The 18249-nt window shown below is 33.8% G+C and overlaps 1 protein-coding gene across 1 annotated transcript; it reads left to right on the forward strand.

The window, feature by feature from the left end:
• LOC109834286 (squalene monooxygenase-like) lies at nucleotides 3169-18031 on the forward strand. Its single transcript, XM_020402269.1, has 9 exons — nucleotides 3169-3510; nucleotides 12247-12358; nucleotides 12535-12709; nucleotides 15142-15310; nucleotides 15556-15627; nucleotides 15697-15843; nucleotides 16513-16788; nucleotides 17200-17478; nucleotides 17632-18031. The coding sequence occupies exons 1-9, from the start codon at nucleotides 3265-3267 to the stop codon at nucleotides 17734-17736; spliced, it is 1581 nt and encodes a 526-aa protein (XP_020257858.1). The 5' UTR covers nucleotides 3169-3264; the 3' UTR covers nucleotides 17737-18031.

Below are 18249 nucleotides of genomic sequence, written 5' to 3' on the forward strand. Positions count from 1 at the left end.
GTCTTTATATTCTATTGCTACACTTAACATTGCATATGTGGAATTCCACCTATGGTCAACATCTTTTGGAATTAGTCTAGGCTTTACATTTTTTCTTTTACAAAATTGTTTCCATCTTTTAAGTCTTTGTTCAGAAGCACTATGCATGTAAGCAACTGTTCTAACCTTTTCTATCATGGGTTTAATTTCAGTAAATGCACTTTGAACAATTAAATTTAAAATATGACAGATGCACCTAATATGAAAAAGATCACCATGACATGGCAATGATAAAGATGATCTGATAAAATCAACAGCTACATTGTTATTACTTGCATTATCTAGTGAAAGAGAAAATATTCTTTGTGAAATTTCTAATTTCATAAGTTCTTCAATTATTAAATTTGCAACATTAGCACCAGTATGTGACTCTTCTATTGCAATAAAAGAAACAACTCTTTTAAACATTTGCCAATTTTCATCAATCCAGTGTGCTGTGATACATAAATATCCAGTTTGTGCTCTAGATGTCCAAATATCAGAAGTTAAAGAAAATTTACAGTTTAAATTTTTAAAATAAGAAATTATTTTTTCTTGTTCTTGCTGATAATATTTTAAAATATCACGTTGACAGGTTTGACGAGAAAATTTTTTAAATGCAGGATAAAAACCATCTCTAAACATATCTTCAAATTCTAAGAAAATAGATGAGATGAGATGAGTTGTCATTATATTATTGGATGATGTGACTCACACTTAAGGAAATCGATTTCCTAGTTTTTAAGGGCCTGTTCGTTTGTTTTCAAAAAAGCAAGAAATGGAAATGGAAATGGTGGAAATCTCAAAATAATCCATTTCTTTCATTTCCATCCCTAAAACTCACCCACAACATCCAATAAAATATTATTTTCATCCAACAACTCATCAACATCATCTAATAAAATATTATTTTCATCTAACCACTCATCCACCACATCTAATAAAATATTATTTTCATCTAACAACTCATCCATCACATCTAATAAAATATTATTTTCATCCAAACATCACTCAACTCATCTCTTTTTATTATTTCAAATCACTCACATCATCGAATAAAATATTATAACAATTCACCTCATCTCATTAACATTTTATTTCTTCCATTTCATCCCAAAAAGTTGTGAAAACACATTTCTTAATCTTTCTTCACATCAACCAATAATACAATGACAACTCATCTCATCTCATTTCATTTCTTATTTTTAAGAATGAACCGAACAAAAGAAAACAAGAAAACTACAGGAAATAGGTTTCTTATAATTCATTTCCTTATTTTTTTTCGCCAACCGAACAACATCAAAACTAGTTTTCTTAAAAAATCACTCACATCATCCAATAATAATGTGACAACTCATCTCATCTCATCTTCATTTCTTTGATTTTTTTTTTTTAGCCAACCGAACACTCCAAAACAATTCTTCATTTTCCATTTCTTTGATTTCCCATTTTTTTTAAGGCAAACGAACAGGCCCTAAATATAACTATATGAGGGTCCCATCGCAATTAGATGATACGACGTGGAGCTATTGGCACCCATTCATTTTTCTTCCGCGGCTGCAGGTTCAACGAAGCATGTGCACATCCACTAAATCAATACAAAATATTCATCACGTGCTAAACCTCGTGACAAAAAAAATTAGAAAGAGTAAATTGGAAAAATTACCAGAGCGGAGGACTGGACTCGGTGCGCAAATTAGCCTACAGCCTACCGCCAGAGGTCCCTGCACAACCAAACCAGGTCATTTACTGCCCCCATCGTGACGATAAACAATCAGAGATCTCGCAAGTTTATTTGCATCACCAGACCATTTTATTTTCTTAAAGGTTCGTTTAGATATTAGGGCCTGATTGGTTATTTCCTAAAAAACTAAAAAATAGAAATGAAAACTGAGAAATCTTAAAAAGTACAATTTCACACATTTTCATCCCTAAAACTCACCCACAACATCTAATAAAATATTATTTTTATCCAACAACCCATCCATCACATCTAATAAAATATTATTTTCATCCAACAACTCATCCATCACATCCACCACATCTAATAAAATATTATTTTCATCAACAACATCACTTAACTCATCTCATCTCATATTTAAAAATTACTCACATCATCTAATAAGATTGTGACAACTCATCTCATCTCATTAACATTTCATTTATTTGTTTTCCTCCCAAAAAGCTAGGAAAATAATTTTCTTAAGTGTGGGTCACATCATCCAATAATATAATGACAACCCATCTCATCTCATCTATTTTCTTATTTTTAAGAAATAACCAAACAAAAAAAAACAACCTAATACAAGAAATAGGTTTCTTATAATTCATTTCCTTATTTTTCCCGCCAACCAAACAACATCAAAACAAGTTTTCTTAAAAAGGTGACAACTCATCTCATCTCATCTCCATTTCTTTGATTTCCTTCTTTTTTTAGCCAACCAAACAATCTCTTTGATTTCCTTCTTTTTTTAGCCAACCAAACAATCCCAAAACCTATTTTTCTTAGAAATAGGTTTCATTTTCTTTGATTTCTTTTTAGCCAACCAAACAATCCCAAAACCTATTTTTCTTAGAAATAGGTTTCATTTTCTTTGATTTCCCTTTTTTTTTTTAGGCAAACAAATAGCCCCTTAGTCTACTTATATTTTTAATAACTTCATATTAGTCCATTAAATCTTAAAATTGCATATTAAACCCTCAAATTTTGTAGGGTCTTACAAAATCATCCTTCAAGTTAAATCACGTTAGATTTGACAGGAGCATTCCATTTAAATCTAAGAGTTGAAGGCAAAATGACCATTTGTCTCCTCTACTATGTTCTCGAACCTACTTCATAGGGGGTTTAAACCCAATACCTGCTTAAAAATATTGAAACACACTTGATTTCTTCTAAAATAGTTAGAAAAGAATCATCATCCAAATTTGAGCTTCACAAACATTTGAAATATCAAAGAGATGGGTAATTTAGTTGTTGCAAATGTTGGGTTAGGAGGTGATCCAACCGCGATTAGCTTTTTAAACTTAAATACTAATGGAGCTTGTGCCAGCTGGCATCACGTGATGGGACAACATAAGGACGTGAAGCAGGGAGACACACCGGCGGAGGACCGGATCTCTCTCGTTATATTTGTTGGCAATTTAAGCGCCACTGGAAGCAAAAGAAAGAGAGAGAGAGAGAGGCGGAAAGAACGAAGAAGGAAAAGAGAAGGGGGGGCTTCAGTCTATTGATCTTTAAAGGAGAAGATGGTGATGTTGTTGAACCAGTATCTCTTCGGAGGGATCGTGGCTTCGATTCTAGGGTTCCTTCTCCTCTCGCAATTCTTCCGCAGAGGAAAGAAGAACAAGGTCAATAATGAGGAGAAGATGGCTGGCGAGGTTGTTGAGATGACGTCATCACGAGACGGGGATTGTGGGTCCCGCGACGGGCCTGACGTTGTTGTCGTCGGCGCCGGAGTCGCCGGATCGGCCCTTGCCTATGCGCTTGGAAAGGTTTAATCTTTTTCCTCAAATCTCATCATGAGCTTGGAATTTCGGAATAGGGAATGCGTCTTTAGTTTCTGTTTAATTGGTTAGATGTGTGTAATTTTTTCCCCTATATATGCCTCTCAATTCGTAGATATTTTTATAATAGTTAATTCACTTAATTGCACATATATCCCTTATCACTGTTTTGAACTTTCTAATAGGAAGTAAGTTTGGATACGAAGGCTAGTAGGGGATTTTGGCAATTTTGGGAGATGAATCCCAGACATGGCTAATTTATCAGTCGATATGTTGGCTGATATGTCTTTTTGTATGGATTGTCACAAAAAAAAAATAGTTATACCCTAGAAATTACCAAGACCTATAAGAACGACCACATGATAACTAATTGGCCGACTCCCAAAGCAACCGCAAGCGCAACCCAGGTGAAAGGGCAACAACAATTTTACAGAAGGCGCTAGGCGGACTAGGCGTTTGAGCCTGTGCCTAGCACCTATATGTCTAGGGGGCGCCTAGGCGTTTGTTTATCTTTTAAATTATTTAATTATAATAATTAATAAAAATATGTATTAAATTCATATAAATTTACAAAAAATAGATAACAATCTTTTATCCACAATAAACCATGCATACTTAAATACTAAATAACTAACAAGGTTATAGAAAGCGCTAAGAGGCCTAGGAGTTGGACCCGACACCTAGAGCCTAAGAGTTTTATTTTTTATTTTTTTAATACAATAATTGATAGTGAATGTCAATATTATAGAAAGTTTAGGTGCTGGACTGTTTTCTAGACGTATTTCTTTCTTTATTTAAGTGGTGGTCAAGGAGATATTGTTGATGGTCGGAGGAGGTAGTGGATGTGTTCATATTTGGAGGTTAAAGGAGTTTGAATGAACTTAGAGGACGTGGAGGTTGCAACACAGAAAATCATGATCAATGTCTAAATGGTGTAGTCTACATAAGTAAATAATGCTCCTCTAAACACTCCCAAATCTAGGTGGACGGCCTAGGTACCGTCTAGGCGCTAGTTAGGCGACCTAGGTATTGCTAAGACGGAGGCTTTTTTAAAACAGTGGGCCAGCCGACTCGCCTCGCGATCCAGATCCGAGATGCTTCTGACCTGGATCCCTCTGGATGTCTAACTCCGAAACAAAAGGCGTTCTCCACTTGGATTCGACACAATGTGTCTTGAATAGTGGAATGGCCTGACAAGCGTCATCAAAATCATGCTGCATTTATGTATGTACAGTAAGCGTCCGCACTTCGTCGCCATCACACAATTAATGTGATGTTAGTCATTATGACCTTTCGAGCCAGAGCCTTCAAAGCTCCTAGAATACACCATTACTCTAACAGTCCCATCATCGTGCGAAGGCGACTTGGCCAATCAGCTGCCGACATGTGTAAAGTAGGTCTGAACCAACACTGCACACTCTCGGCTGAAATTATCTACGTGACCCTTAAAATCTCTATAAGTAATGGTGATTTCTATGAAACCAAGATACACAATTTTACACATAAAAAATCAACAAGACTATACTTTGTTTTTTTTCAGATTAATTAGAAACAGTCATGAGCGTTGAAATTAGAAACAGTCATGAGCGTTGAAGGGCACACCGGAGGAAACAATCTCCGATGCCTCTAACCTCTATTATCTATTGTAGCGCCCCTCATGGAGGTATATAAAAATTTGGGTATGACCTGTCTGTAATAAGAAGGATCGATCTGCTTAATTTTTATGTACATCATAACATATATATACTGAAGGGCGAAAAATAAAATAGTGGTGATGTATATGCAATGCTCATGATCACGAGGTTGAGAGCAGAGTCCATAGAATACCAGAGTAAAAAAACTAAAGGGAACAATAAAATATTACAATAATGGTAATAGCTACAAACATTAGTACATATTTGATAAGTCAAAAGTACTACAAAAGTGAATATAAATTTACTCCTACTAAGATTTTCCTCCTAGAGCTAATCTTCAACTTCAGGGTCTGTAATCCCCTTATCCTTGTTGATTTTATGACTCACGAATAGATATAGAAACAATAGGGGTGAGCTTAAGGCTCAATAAGTAACCATAAAAATCTCGGGTACAACATAATGGGATGAATAATAACGATAGTCATAGATAATTGAACTTGAACATAGTGATCTCAATATTAAGTTACCATACTTATATCATGATCATTGATCAAAATGAAATAACATGTCAATATGAATAATCAATGTCTAATATTCAGGATTCTAAACTCCTCAATCATGGATAATTAATAAATCACACATGTCTTTATACACCCACCGGTGAGCGTCCTCACACAGGGTATTATCCCCATCGGGACCCATTACTATTACCAACCACCGGTGAAACTTATTTTATACATGACATAATCCATGAATATAGACTATTAATCATCAATAAAGAAAGGACTACTATCATTATCAATAGTCGAATCATCGAAGCAAGTCGAATTGCTGCAATATAATCATTCAAGGATATCAAATGTATAAAATTGAAATAAACATTATTAGGATAGCAATGGTTAAGCAATCGACAAAGAGTCCACGCATGAAGTGAATCAAGTAGGAATATTACGAAAGTGATGAGATATACAACTTAGCATGGAAAACTAACTTGCAAGAATTTCAAGAAGTAATTAATCGGATTCTCAAAGACTTAAGAGAAGACAATGAACAGTTACCTACCGATTATGCCGGGATCCTCTCGGCCAACGAATGAATCCAAGATTCTGTCCTACATACACATACATATATACCCACATGAGATTCTAAACGCTATGTCTTTTATAATTTTTCTGACTTAAAATTTATATCATGGTATAAGCTACACTCTAGATGATTATATCCAATATCTCTAATATGCACAGCAGCACAAGTAGTGTACATGCAGCAGTTTGGGGTGAATGGATGGTAGGGCAATTGATATCAAAAATACATGAAACTAATTCCAAATGACTCTAATATGAGTCTACTTTCAGAATATAAAACATTTACATCAATGCATGGTGTATAGTAAGGGTTATGCTCTCAGCAAACTACACCTATCAGAACTACAGCAAAAAAACAGAGATTGCTATCTGGAATAAATTATTCATTTTGGACAGTTAACACTACACAAATAAACTTATATTTGGTATATAAGTAATATGATGGATTAGCTTCCAAATCCCATGAGTTTCATCAAACTTTTATTTTTATAATGCATGTTACATGTAAAATTACACAAGGGGGGCAGATTGGAATTGCTAGTGCATATGATATCTATTAAACTAGGCTTAGACTTATCAGATGTTATTCAAATTAATTCAAACTTGAGCCAACAGAAAGATGATTGTGTCTAGTTCTAAGAACAGAAAGAATTTCATGCATGCATGATATATATTGAGATTTATACTCTTTATAATAGACATAACTCAGGCAAACTATTTCAGACACATGCATTGAGTTTAACCATAGTTTCGAACTAGTAATTGATCTTAGAATTAAACAAAAGAGGTTTCAAATGAAGCTACGGAAGTGTAGTTTCTAAAACAGAAAAAATATCTGTATTTGGATATATACAAAAAAAGTTATGTTCTTTTTACTGGTAGGGTATCTTGCTGAAAATTTCTATACGAAATTCTGTTTCAAGATAAAATTGACATGCAAGTCCTAAAATGTTACATGCAAGACCCCAGATATAATATAACTATAATTATTGATTTAACTCAGTTCTAACTGATGGAATGAAAGAATTTTTTTGGAGTTTATACCTTAGAACATTCTTTCCTCCTTTTCCAAGCTTCAAAGGACCATTTCTTGACTATCTTTGAGCTTTCTCTTCTTCCACAAGGTAAGCAAGGGGTTTAGGATGAAAAAAATGAATGAGAATGAGGGAATAGAGGAGGGTTGTTGTTGTCAAGAGAGTTGGCCAGATTTAGAGTGAGAGAGAGAGAGAGTGAAATGATAGGATTCTCTTGGAAGAGTAAGAGAGTTGAAGGGTTGAGTGTTTGACTAGTTTTTTTTCTTCTTTTTCCATGCACAAATCTCTTGCAATTATGAGCTTTTTGAGGGTTTAAATTGTAAAATCCTCCCATTAACATGGCTGACCAAAATTAAAAATTATGTTAATTAGAGGGGTTCAAATAAGGTATTTAACAATTGGGTTATCTCTAATCAAAGTTTAAAGCATGGTTGGCTTAGGTTTACATGTTAAGCTTGTATGCATGCTATAACTTAATTAAGTAGATCATAATATGAGAATTAGCTAAGTTTAAATCCTCATATTAGAAGTAATATGAGAATTAGCTAAGTTTAAATCCTCATATTAGAAGATTATATGGGATACAATTAAGGAGAGAATTTACTGATTTATGGATCGGTATGGGTAACGGTATCCGATCATCGGAAGGAAAATTTTGCAATGTTACATCTATGTAGCAATGTACGGCCCAAAGACCCAAAATGGAACAATCCATCATCAAAGATGATTAAGGGACCCAAAAAATTAAGTGTAACCCTCCTAAATCACGTATCATCTTTGCAATATAAACAGAAATAGTTCTGCAAAATTTTATTAATTTTTTTACCAAAATTCTAGCTCTATGAAAATTTTAGCGAGATTCTAGTAGGCTACTTTCCCTAAGTAAGATTCTATAATTTATTAGTGATCAAAAATATATATTCTTTGTTAAGTATGCTTAGACAACAATGTAGGACATTATGTTCTCTATGCAAATCATCCAATATAGCACTTTGATTTTTACAGCATATTCCCGATATTTCCTCGGTGTCTACAATTTGATATGGATTTTGGTCAACGATATTTTTCCTATATTCGATATTTAAAATCTTGGTGGAAAAAAAAGGATGGGTTGTAGTTAATTGTGCTTGGATAGACAACAAGAGGAAGAGAGGATATGATGTAATTTGTGTTTGTTTATAGGAATAAATAGGAAGGGAAGCGAAGCTTCGTGACCAGTACACTCTTTTTGAAGAAATAATACAATTTTCTTATACTGAATTTTAAAGCTCCAACCTCCATTTAAGTTTCTTTTTCCTCGTTATCTTTTTTCATCTTCATTTTTTAATCGCATACTATTTTGCATCACCTTAAAACCTCCGTTCTGTTCATTCTTTTCAGATATAAACCATTATCTATAAGAAAAATAACAAAAAGAAAAAGTTACTATCCACTATAAACATGTAATCAATGTTGAAAATAATGATAACCATAATGTAAAGCTCACCTTCCGATAATGTAAAATGAAACAATGTAACACATAAAATAGATTACATGTTTTATTATTTATTTAAATAATTAATTGATAAAGATCGTCACAATGATTTTAATAATAGAGTCATCACCTTTGTTAAATATAACATGACAATTATCAAATATATCATAATTTCTCCATAAAAATATGTCATAAATCATTAACAACCAATCTACTAGCACATGTAGTTCATGTTTAGAATAAAAGAAATTTAAAGAAAACACTATTGAGTCTTAAGCAATATTGAATATTATACTAAGTCTTAAGCAATATTGAATATCATACTAATGTATAATTTAAGGCGACTTGATAGCTTGAAGCACAATTAGGGATGCAAAACTGTTTGAATTTTTCCTTACATATTTGGCTCACTCTTAACAGTACTTTCCAAAAAGATGAGAAATAATTAACATTTCTCACCTACTAATGGTGCAAATGTATCAAATATGATCATGTATGATACTTACAATATCCATATATTGTTACCAGTTACGGATACAGATTCAAATATGGATATACTTCTGTGAAATGTAATATCCATATCTACAACAATTGGAAACAGACCCAAACCAGATATAAGAGAAATGGATACAAATGTGGTTCAAATATAAAAAAGAAATGAATATAAGAACAAAACCAAAATTACATTTCTTATTTTCTGCCAACCGTCTTCTTCATGTGTCTGGACTCATTGACTCTGAAAAATAAAGGGAATACAAAAATGCAACACAATAGCAATATATAGATCCTTTACTAGGCCAGCCATCTGATGAATACAAATTGAGGGTAGACTGAGGTAGTTGAAAGATATAGTCAAATAAAGATATCGGAAAGTAGGGTGCTCCATCTCCAAAATCGTGTCAAATCAATATATAGGTAAGTCACTGGGCCATCAACCTAAAGATCCATTTATAAGCACACAAATCCCTGGCCTTATGGAAATGAATACAAATTGAGGCTAGACTGAGAAAGTTGAAAGATATAATCAAATAAAGATGTCGAAAGTAGGGTGCTCCATCTCCACAATTGTGTCAAATCAATATATAGGTCAGTCATTGGGCCATCAACCTAAAGATCCGTTTATAGGTACACATATCACGTGGCCTTTTGGAAATTGCTATAGGAGTCATCCAAGTAACTTGAAACCCATTATCCTTACCCGAACATCCGAATTTCAATATGGTTTTATTCAGCAAAACTAGATCCATCTCCGTATCCGCTTGAAAAATGAAAAGCGAATCCTGACTGATCCAGATCCGATCGGTTTGGGAGTTCAATTTTCAAATCCGTAACAGATTTAGATATTGATTCAGATCAGTTCATATAAATCTGAACTGTTTTGTATCCCTACTCTCCACCAATCTGATCTAGCCAAGTAATACTAATAACGATTAATTTTTAAATTTCATTAATTTCCCTACTCTCCACCAATCTGATCTAGCCAAGTAATACTAATAACGATTAATTTTTAAATTTCATTAATTTAACTAAGCAGCTATGTATGGAAAGATTAAAGTAATACTAATAACGATTAATTTTTAAATTTCATTAATTTAACTAAGCAGCTATGTATGGAAAGATTAATCATTTTAACAAAACTGAAATGACAAGTATTCATTTAAGGTTAGAAGGGACACAATTGAAAGGCTACTACAATTTAGAAGGTTAAATAACTATTACTATGATTTTTAGGGCATATATGGAAAAATCTCTTAGTATTATGTTCATTGATGTTTGGATAATTTATGTGTCGTATGGAAAAATGGGAGATGAAATCTCTAAAATTGATTGTTTTAAGAAACTTTTTGAGATTTTGGATATCTGTTAATAAAATCAAATGAGCACAGAAGCAGTAACACAAGAACCAACTTCTTATTGTTTTGCAGCACAAAAGTAATATGGAATTTAGAATAATCATTAATCAATGATCAAACTCGGAGCAAACTTCTTATTGCTTTGCAGCACCCTTCTTGAGTCTGGTGTGTTAATCCACTATTACTAGCGTTCAACAGTGCCCTACCTGCTCCCCATGAATGCTCCCTTATACATTGTTTCTTTCCACTTTGGTATCTCGTGTATCTTTTTTCCAATCTTGTTCGATATATTTTCTTTTATACTTTATGACTCTTTGGTCTCCTTTCTTATTTGGTTTAGCGAAGTTTCAGTTTGGCATTTATATGAATACAGTAGGAAGTTCATCTTCTTTTTTTCCAAAAACAAGAAGGCAAGGTTAAAAGTTTGTAACATGACGTGTATCATATTTGAAATTGAAATGTAATGAGAAGAAAATGTTCTTTCAAATAAGGAATCAAATTACGGGTTAGTTACACGTAGGTCCCTGGTTGTATGGCTGTTTTGGACTTTCTACACCTGTAGTTTTATTGTTGCAGATAGAGCCCTGGCTTAAATTATTTTTTTAACTCTTTTATCCTCAGATAGGCTCAGTATTTTCACCTAGTGGCATATCTACCAACATTTCACCAAGTGTAAAAGAGGCAGAAGACCTGGGGGGTCTATATCCAATAATGAACTACAATGAAACTATGAGGTTAAGTTCAAAACAAAAAGAGCGTAGGGGGTGTATGCGCGATTAACCAAATTAATTGCAATTGGCTGGACACTAAGATACAGTTCAATCAGGTTTATTGGGAGTATTAGTTGGAGTTGAGTGCAACATGATCTGAACATATAGCCAAAAAGTGGGGAATGAGGCCTTTTAAAATGGAGTTGAAAGGGTGGGAATCTTTTCAACTAATGTACTCATTCTGCATATATTTGATTGACATCCTCTTTTGAGATAAATATACTCATTCTGTGAAAAACACTACTTAATATGCTGGTAAGTATATACGTGACCAAATACTTGCTACTTTTTACACACATATAAAGAGCCAAGTGCTTGTTGATTCTTTTAAATGAACACAGTGTCTAAAGTTGAAGCCATTTATTGAGCTTATCAACTGATTTTGAGATATATTTTACTTGCTGAGATTAAAAAAACAAGTACAATTTGATTGGTCACCAAATATATTCAAGAGAGATGGATTTCACTAGGTTTCAGATCCAAGATGGTGAAATTAAAAGAGGTAGCAACCTTTTCATGTAATGAAGAAGTAAAGCTTGATTTTTGAGAAAGACGGTATGGAGAAGCAATGTTGTTTCAGTTATCAGTATTTCTACAGGAAGTTTAGTAGGAAATAGTCGATCCTAGATTCCTAGGTAAAAGTTCATTGTAGCAAAATGGTAAATTCTATCTGTTCAATTGTGTTATACTTTACATCATTGTTTTTTTTAAGTTTTTTATTTTTTTTATTTTTTTTATTTTTTTTTTGTTACTTGTGGGCATGCCAGCATATACATCATATATTTCCTTCATGAGACAATCCTTACATCCTTTCATAGGACATGTCCAGGCCTCTAAACTGAGTTTTGAAGGAATTGGATTTTATTGTTTGTAGGATGGGCAGCGAGTGCATGTAATTGAGAGAGATTTGACAGAACCTGATAGAATTGTTGGTGAATTGTTACAACCTGGAGGCTACTTGAAACTAATTGAGCTGGGCCTTGAGGGTAAGGATTTAATCGCATCACTAATTCTTGCTTGAGTAAATTACTCTGAGCTCTTCATTATTATCTAATATTTGCAAATTGGCGCATTGTTCAATTGCATCTGGCTGTTGACTTTTATTACGCAATGATTTGCAATCTTGAGAACACTGTACACTAAACAAATATTTATTTTCCAGATTGTGTGGATGAAATTGATGCCCAGAGGGTACTTGGGTATGCTCTTTTCAAGGATGGTAAGGATACCAAATTGTCTTATCCCTTGGAAGAATACCATTCAGATGTTGCAGGTAGGAGTTTTCACAATGGGCGGTTTATTCAAAGGATGCGAGAGAAAGCTGCGTCTTTGCCCAAGTAACCTTTTTTTTAATTCCCAAGTTTTTATGTAATGCTTATGTTGATCCTTAGTCAAATAATTGTTTTTTTAAGTGAATATTAAAATCTGAAGTGAAAGTTGAAGAACTTCAGAAATTTTTCAAACTAGATTAATTTACTTTTTTTCTATTACTTCTAGCTTCCTTGATATGATCCTTCACATTCTTAGTATTTATTGATATTTTATGATTATTTACTATGTTTTATCCTTTTTGAACCTAAGGACGATGCCGTTTAATATATTTATGTGGCAACTTTATTATGGAATAATGCTCTGGTTACAAGAAAAAGCTTCCGGAGGAGCATTACTGACAACTGCTTTAGATGTTTCCATTAGACATAAAAATTAGCATCATACCTTTGGAGAATGATGTTTTTGTTTAAGGGGCTGTTTGGTTGGCTAAAAAAAAAAAGGAAATCAAAGAAAAGGAAACATATTTCCTATAATAGGTTCATTTCTTGTGTTTGGTTCACTTCTTAAAAGTAAGAAATGAGATGACATGAGATGAGTTGTTAACATATTATTGGATGATGTGAGTGATTTTTTAAGAAACAAATTTCATGATTTGTTTTGAGGTTGTTTGGTTGGCTAAAAAAATAAGGAAATCAATTATAAGAAATCTATTTTCTATAATAGGTTCTTTTCTTGTGTTTGGCATGTTTGGTTATTTCCTAAAAAACCAAAAAATAGAAATGAAAACCAAGAAATCTCAAAAAGTACAATTTCACACATTTTCATCCTTAAAACTCACCCACAACATCTAATAAAATATTATTTTTATCCAACAACTCATCCACCACATCTAATAAAATATTAATTTCATCCAACAACCCATCCATCACATCCACCACATCTAATAAAATATTATTTTCATCCACAACATCACTCAACTCATCTCATCTCATATTTAAAAATCACTCACATTATCCAATAAGATTGTGACAACTCATCTCATCTCATTAACATTTCATTTCTTTGTTTTCCTCCCAAAAAGCTAGGAAAACAATTTCCTTAAGTGTATGTCACATCATCCAATAATATAATGACAACTCATCTCATCTCATCTATTTTTTTATTTTTAAGAAATAACCAAATAAAAGAAAACAACTTAATACAAGAAATAAGTTTCTTATAATTCATTTCCTTATTTTTTCCGCCAACCAAACAACATCAAAACAAGTTTTCTTAAATAATCACTCACATCATCCTATAATAAGGTGACAACTCATCTCATCTCATCTCATCTCCATTTCTTTGATTTCCTTCTTTTTTTAGCCAACCAAACAATCCCAAAACCTATTTTTCTTATAAATAGGTTTCCTTTTCTTTGATTTCCCTTTTTTTAGGCAAACAAACAGCCCCTTATTTTAAAACTAAGAAAAGAGATGAGATGAGATGAGTTGTCATTATATTATTGGATGATGTGACTCATATTTAGGGAAACCCATTTCATGATTTTTTGTGTGGAAATGGATGGAAATCAAATTTTAATGAGATGAGATGAGTTGTCACCATATTATTGGATGATGTGACTCATTTTTAAAGATGAGATGAGATGAGATGGATGATGTGACACATTTCTTGTGTTTGGTTCATTCTTAAAAGTAAGAAAGGAGATTAGATGAGATGAGTTGTCACCATATTATTAGATGATGTGGGTGTTTTTTAAGGATGAAAATGGATGGAAATCAACTTTTAATAGTTTCCGGGGTCCTATTTTATTTTCTTTGATTTTAGGAAACAAGTATTAAACATATGACAGAAAATAAGAATAATAATATGGAAAGAAGACAACTAATTTTGTTGAAACCGGACTAAGTTAATCTATAAATGCCAACAGCTCTAGTTTTAGGTGGAGTGGACATACTGAATGGTTCTATTCATTAAAAGCATATTTGGCCATGAAAATCAATAGGATGCACAACTGGATGTGTGACTCCACACTGTATGGCCTGTTGGATCAATCTGCAGAAACTAAGAAAGTGAAATTACCCAGATTTAAATAATACTTCATGACTCTAGGACTTGATATGTAAGTTTTCATGATTAAGTAATGTGTAACATATTGTAGTTTATTTCTTTTCCAAGTGTAATGCAGGCTAAGTATGAACAAGTTTTGCATATTGTGTAACATATTGTAGTTTATTTCTTTTCCAAGTGTAATGCAGGCTAAGTATGAACAAGTTTTGCATATTGCTATCAAAAGACGTAATTCTTTCTTTTCCAAGTGTAATGCAGGCTAAGTATGAACAAGTTTTGCATATTGCTATCAAAAGACGTAATTCTTTTCTGTTACTTTGAAATGAATGCTTTTGCAGCATGTCATCTCTGCTTATTTAGTTTCTTTTTATCTGATAAACACTTCGTGGTGAATTTTGTTTCTTTAATATGATTGCTCTGACTTTTGCAGTGTCCAGTTGGAGCAGGGAACTGTAACATCTTTGATTGAAGAGAATGGGACAGTTAAGGGGGTGTCATACAAATCCAAATCTGGTGAAGAACTCAAAGCTTATGCACCTCTTACAATTGTATGTGATGGTTGCTTCTCAAATCTGCGGCGTGTTCTCTGCTCTCCAAAGGTGAAGAAAACAACTCAGCCTACAATATATTCTCTTGTTACTTATGAAGTCCTCGTCCACACCCACCACAGGTGATCTGGACGGTTGAGAGGTTCTAATATGGCTCTCATTGTCTTGGGTTTGATTATGGGCTGGGTTATAAAAAAAATTTAAATAAAAAATAATAATAAAAAGTCTTCGTCCACAATGGCCATTCCTTCTTTACTAAGGAGTAACAAAACATTAAATTACTTTATACAATGCAGGTGGATGTACCTTCTTGTTTTGTTGGTTTGGTCCTTGAGAACTGTGAGCTTCCATATCCAAACCATGGGCATGTTGTCTTGGCTGATCCTTCTCCGATACTATTTTATCCTATAAGCAGCACCGAAGTCCGCCATGGGCATGTTGTCTTGGCTGATCCTTCTCCGATACTATTTTATCCTATAAGCAGCACCGAAGTCCGGTGTTTGGTTGATGTACCCGGCCAGAAAGTGCCTTCTATAGCAAATGGTGAAATGGCTAAGTACCTGAAGACTGTCGTAGCTCCTCAGGTACATTTTAGTACGATATGCAATTTTCTTTTTATTGCGTGGTTTGTTTCTGTTGTCTCATAGGCTAATTTTGGTTGTGAGCACGAAGAATTCACGAGGTAAGGTAAAAGTAAAAGAGAAATAGCTTTCTCTTGTTTGTCTACTAGATAGAGGAAAAAGGAGAAGTTGGTGGTGGTTGGGAAGGAAAAGAAGGGTTATGTCATATTAGACTCCCAAACCTTTGTTAAGTCTATATTGGACGCCCAAATCTTCATATTTCTAAATTGGACCCCTAATTCATTAAGTTGTTTAAATACGACCCCCAAATCTATTAAGTTATTGTGAATATGACCCCTAAATTTGTTAAGTTGCTTTGGATGAGACCCTCATTTCAAACATATATGATGATTCAGGGGATCTAATATGGCACAAACCCAAAGAAGAAAGGAAAACATAGCGTCTCCCTTGGAGCTGCAAAAAATTCCCACTTGGAAGTGTACATGGAAGCTAATAAGTCACATCCTATTATTTCTTTGGAACAAAGTTATGCTTAATACTTTTAATATTATTTTTCTATCCGAGATGATCATCAAATCTCATAATTTAACAGCTTGTGATCATGGTACTAGATTTCCTCCTTCCTTATTTGCATTTATCGCGCTTCTTACATGTACGTATCTCATCTTTCAGGTCCCAGCTAAGCTGCATGATGCTTTTATTTCAGCCATTGATAGAGGAAGCATAAGAACTATGCCAAATAAGAGTATGCCAGCTGCTCCATATCCAACTCCTGGAGCCCTTTTAATGGGGGATGCATTCAACATGCGTCATCCTTTAACAGGTGGAGGAATGACTGTGGCATTGTCTGATATAGTTGTTCTTCGAAATCTCCTCAAGCCTTTGCCCAATCTCCATGATGCTGCTTCCCTGTGCAAATATTTAGAATCCTTCTATACCTTGCGCAAGGTAATCCATAGGATACTATAATTTTTCAAACTTGTTAACTTTCAGTCAAATCTCTTCAGTTATTTTCCTGTAAATGAAAATTATTACTGAGTTTCCAAATAAGAATATTTTGCCTTATTTGTATGATATGGTATATTATCTATGACTGATGTGATTATTTACTATAGCAATATCTTTTATTATTATTGCTTTTCTCCTTTGTTTATTGCGACTATTAAGTAATGCAGTAATATTGCAAAAACTTTTGTACTGGAATTTGGTTTCCTAACGCTTTGCGTTTTTTGGGGGGTTCAATTTGGTATATATTCTATTTTAGATTCCTGTACCTGGCGGAATGTTTTCTTGCACTGCATATAGAAGTTTTTGTTATTCAAGATAAAAAATTCACATGTTACCCCTTTCTTTTTGCAGCCAGTGGCTTCTACGATAAACACCTTGGCTGGTGCCTTGTACAAGGTATTCAGTGCCTCACCAGATCAAGCAAGGAATGAGATGCGTCAAGCCTGTTTCGATTATCTCAGCCTTGGTGGTGTGTTTTCCAATGGACCTGTTGCTTTGCTATCTGGTCTTAATCCTCGTCCATTAAGCTTGGTTTGCCACTTCTTTGCTGTTGCAATCTATGGTGTTGGCCGTTTATTGCTGCCGTTTCCTTCTCCCAAGAAGCTATGGATCGGTGCAAGATTGATTTCAGTGAGTCATCATTAACAATGTTATTGCTTGCTTTCTTTATCAAGACATTGCTATTGCTTGTTTATTTTTTTAGTTTCCTATTCTCGTTATTAACTTGGACCAATTTTCTTCTTTTCCTTTTATTTTTCTTTTATTTTTTTTATCTTTTTAAAGGCAGCTTCAGGGATCATTTTCCCGATAATAAAAGCCGAAGGGGTTAGGCAAATGTTCTTCCCTGCAAGTGTTCCTGCATACTATAGAGCTCCACCTGTTAAATGACAAATGGAAACAGTGCTCCCAATGCCGGGCGATTTAAGTCAACTGTGTCTCATTTGTGAAGAGTACAACTCATAATTCCCTATATTTGTAATGGTACATGTATGTTATTCGTTTTAACCTTGGTTGCATTTATCCTGGTTTTGGGACATCCAATAGTCATGTTCCTGTTTTATGCATGTCGTATTTGTATTTAGACGGTAATTTAATGCACGGACGATGTCAAGCAAAATTGTGGTTCTTGTGCTGAAGGTCTTGAAAACTGTACAAAACGCAAATTGATAGGACAAATTTCTACTGGGGAAAAGTTTTTAAGGACCCAAAATATGGGACCAATAGGGGGGACAAGTGAGGTGTCCCCCTCCTATTGGATAATGAGTTGGCCATTATTAATGATGGCCAACTCATTATCCAATAGGAGGGGGACATCTCACTTGTCCCCTTTATTGGTCCCATATTTTGGGTCCCTGTAGCAAAGCTCTATGATAGCTGATGTACTAATTTTATGTTTTCTAA

The sequence above is a fragment of the Asparagus officinalis genome, chromosome 3 (genome assembly GCF_001876935.1).
Source record: "Asparagus officinalis chromosome 3, Aspof.V1, whole genome shotgun sequence".
Classification (NCBI taxonomy): domain Eukaryota; kingdom Viridiplantae; phylum Streptophyta; class Magnoliopsida; order Asparagales; family Asparagaceae; genus Asparagus; species Asparagus officinalis.

What these genes read in the sequence shown, in the direction of transcription:
- LOC109834286 (XM_020402269.1), top strand. Translation starts at nt 3,265, where the DNA reads ATGGTGATGTTGTTGAACCAGTATCTCTTCGGAGGGATCGTGGCTTCG. An exon ending in CATATCCAAACCATGGGCAT is followed by an intron (nt 15,628 to 15,696) that starts GTTGTCTTGGCT and finishes CGCCATGGGCAT; the next exon opens with GTTGTCTTGGCTGATCCTTC. An exon ending in AGACTGTCGTAGCTCCTCAG is followed by an intron (nt 15,844 to 16,512) that starts GTACATTTTAGT and finishes CTCATCTTTCAG; the next exon opens with GTCCCAGCTAAGCTGCATGA.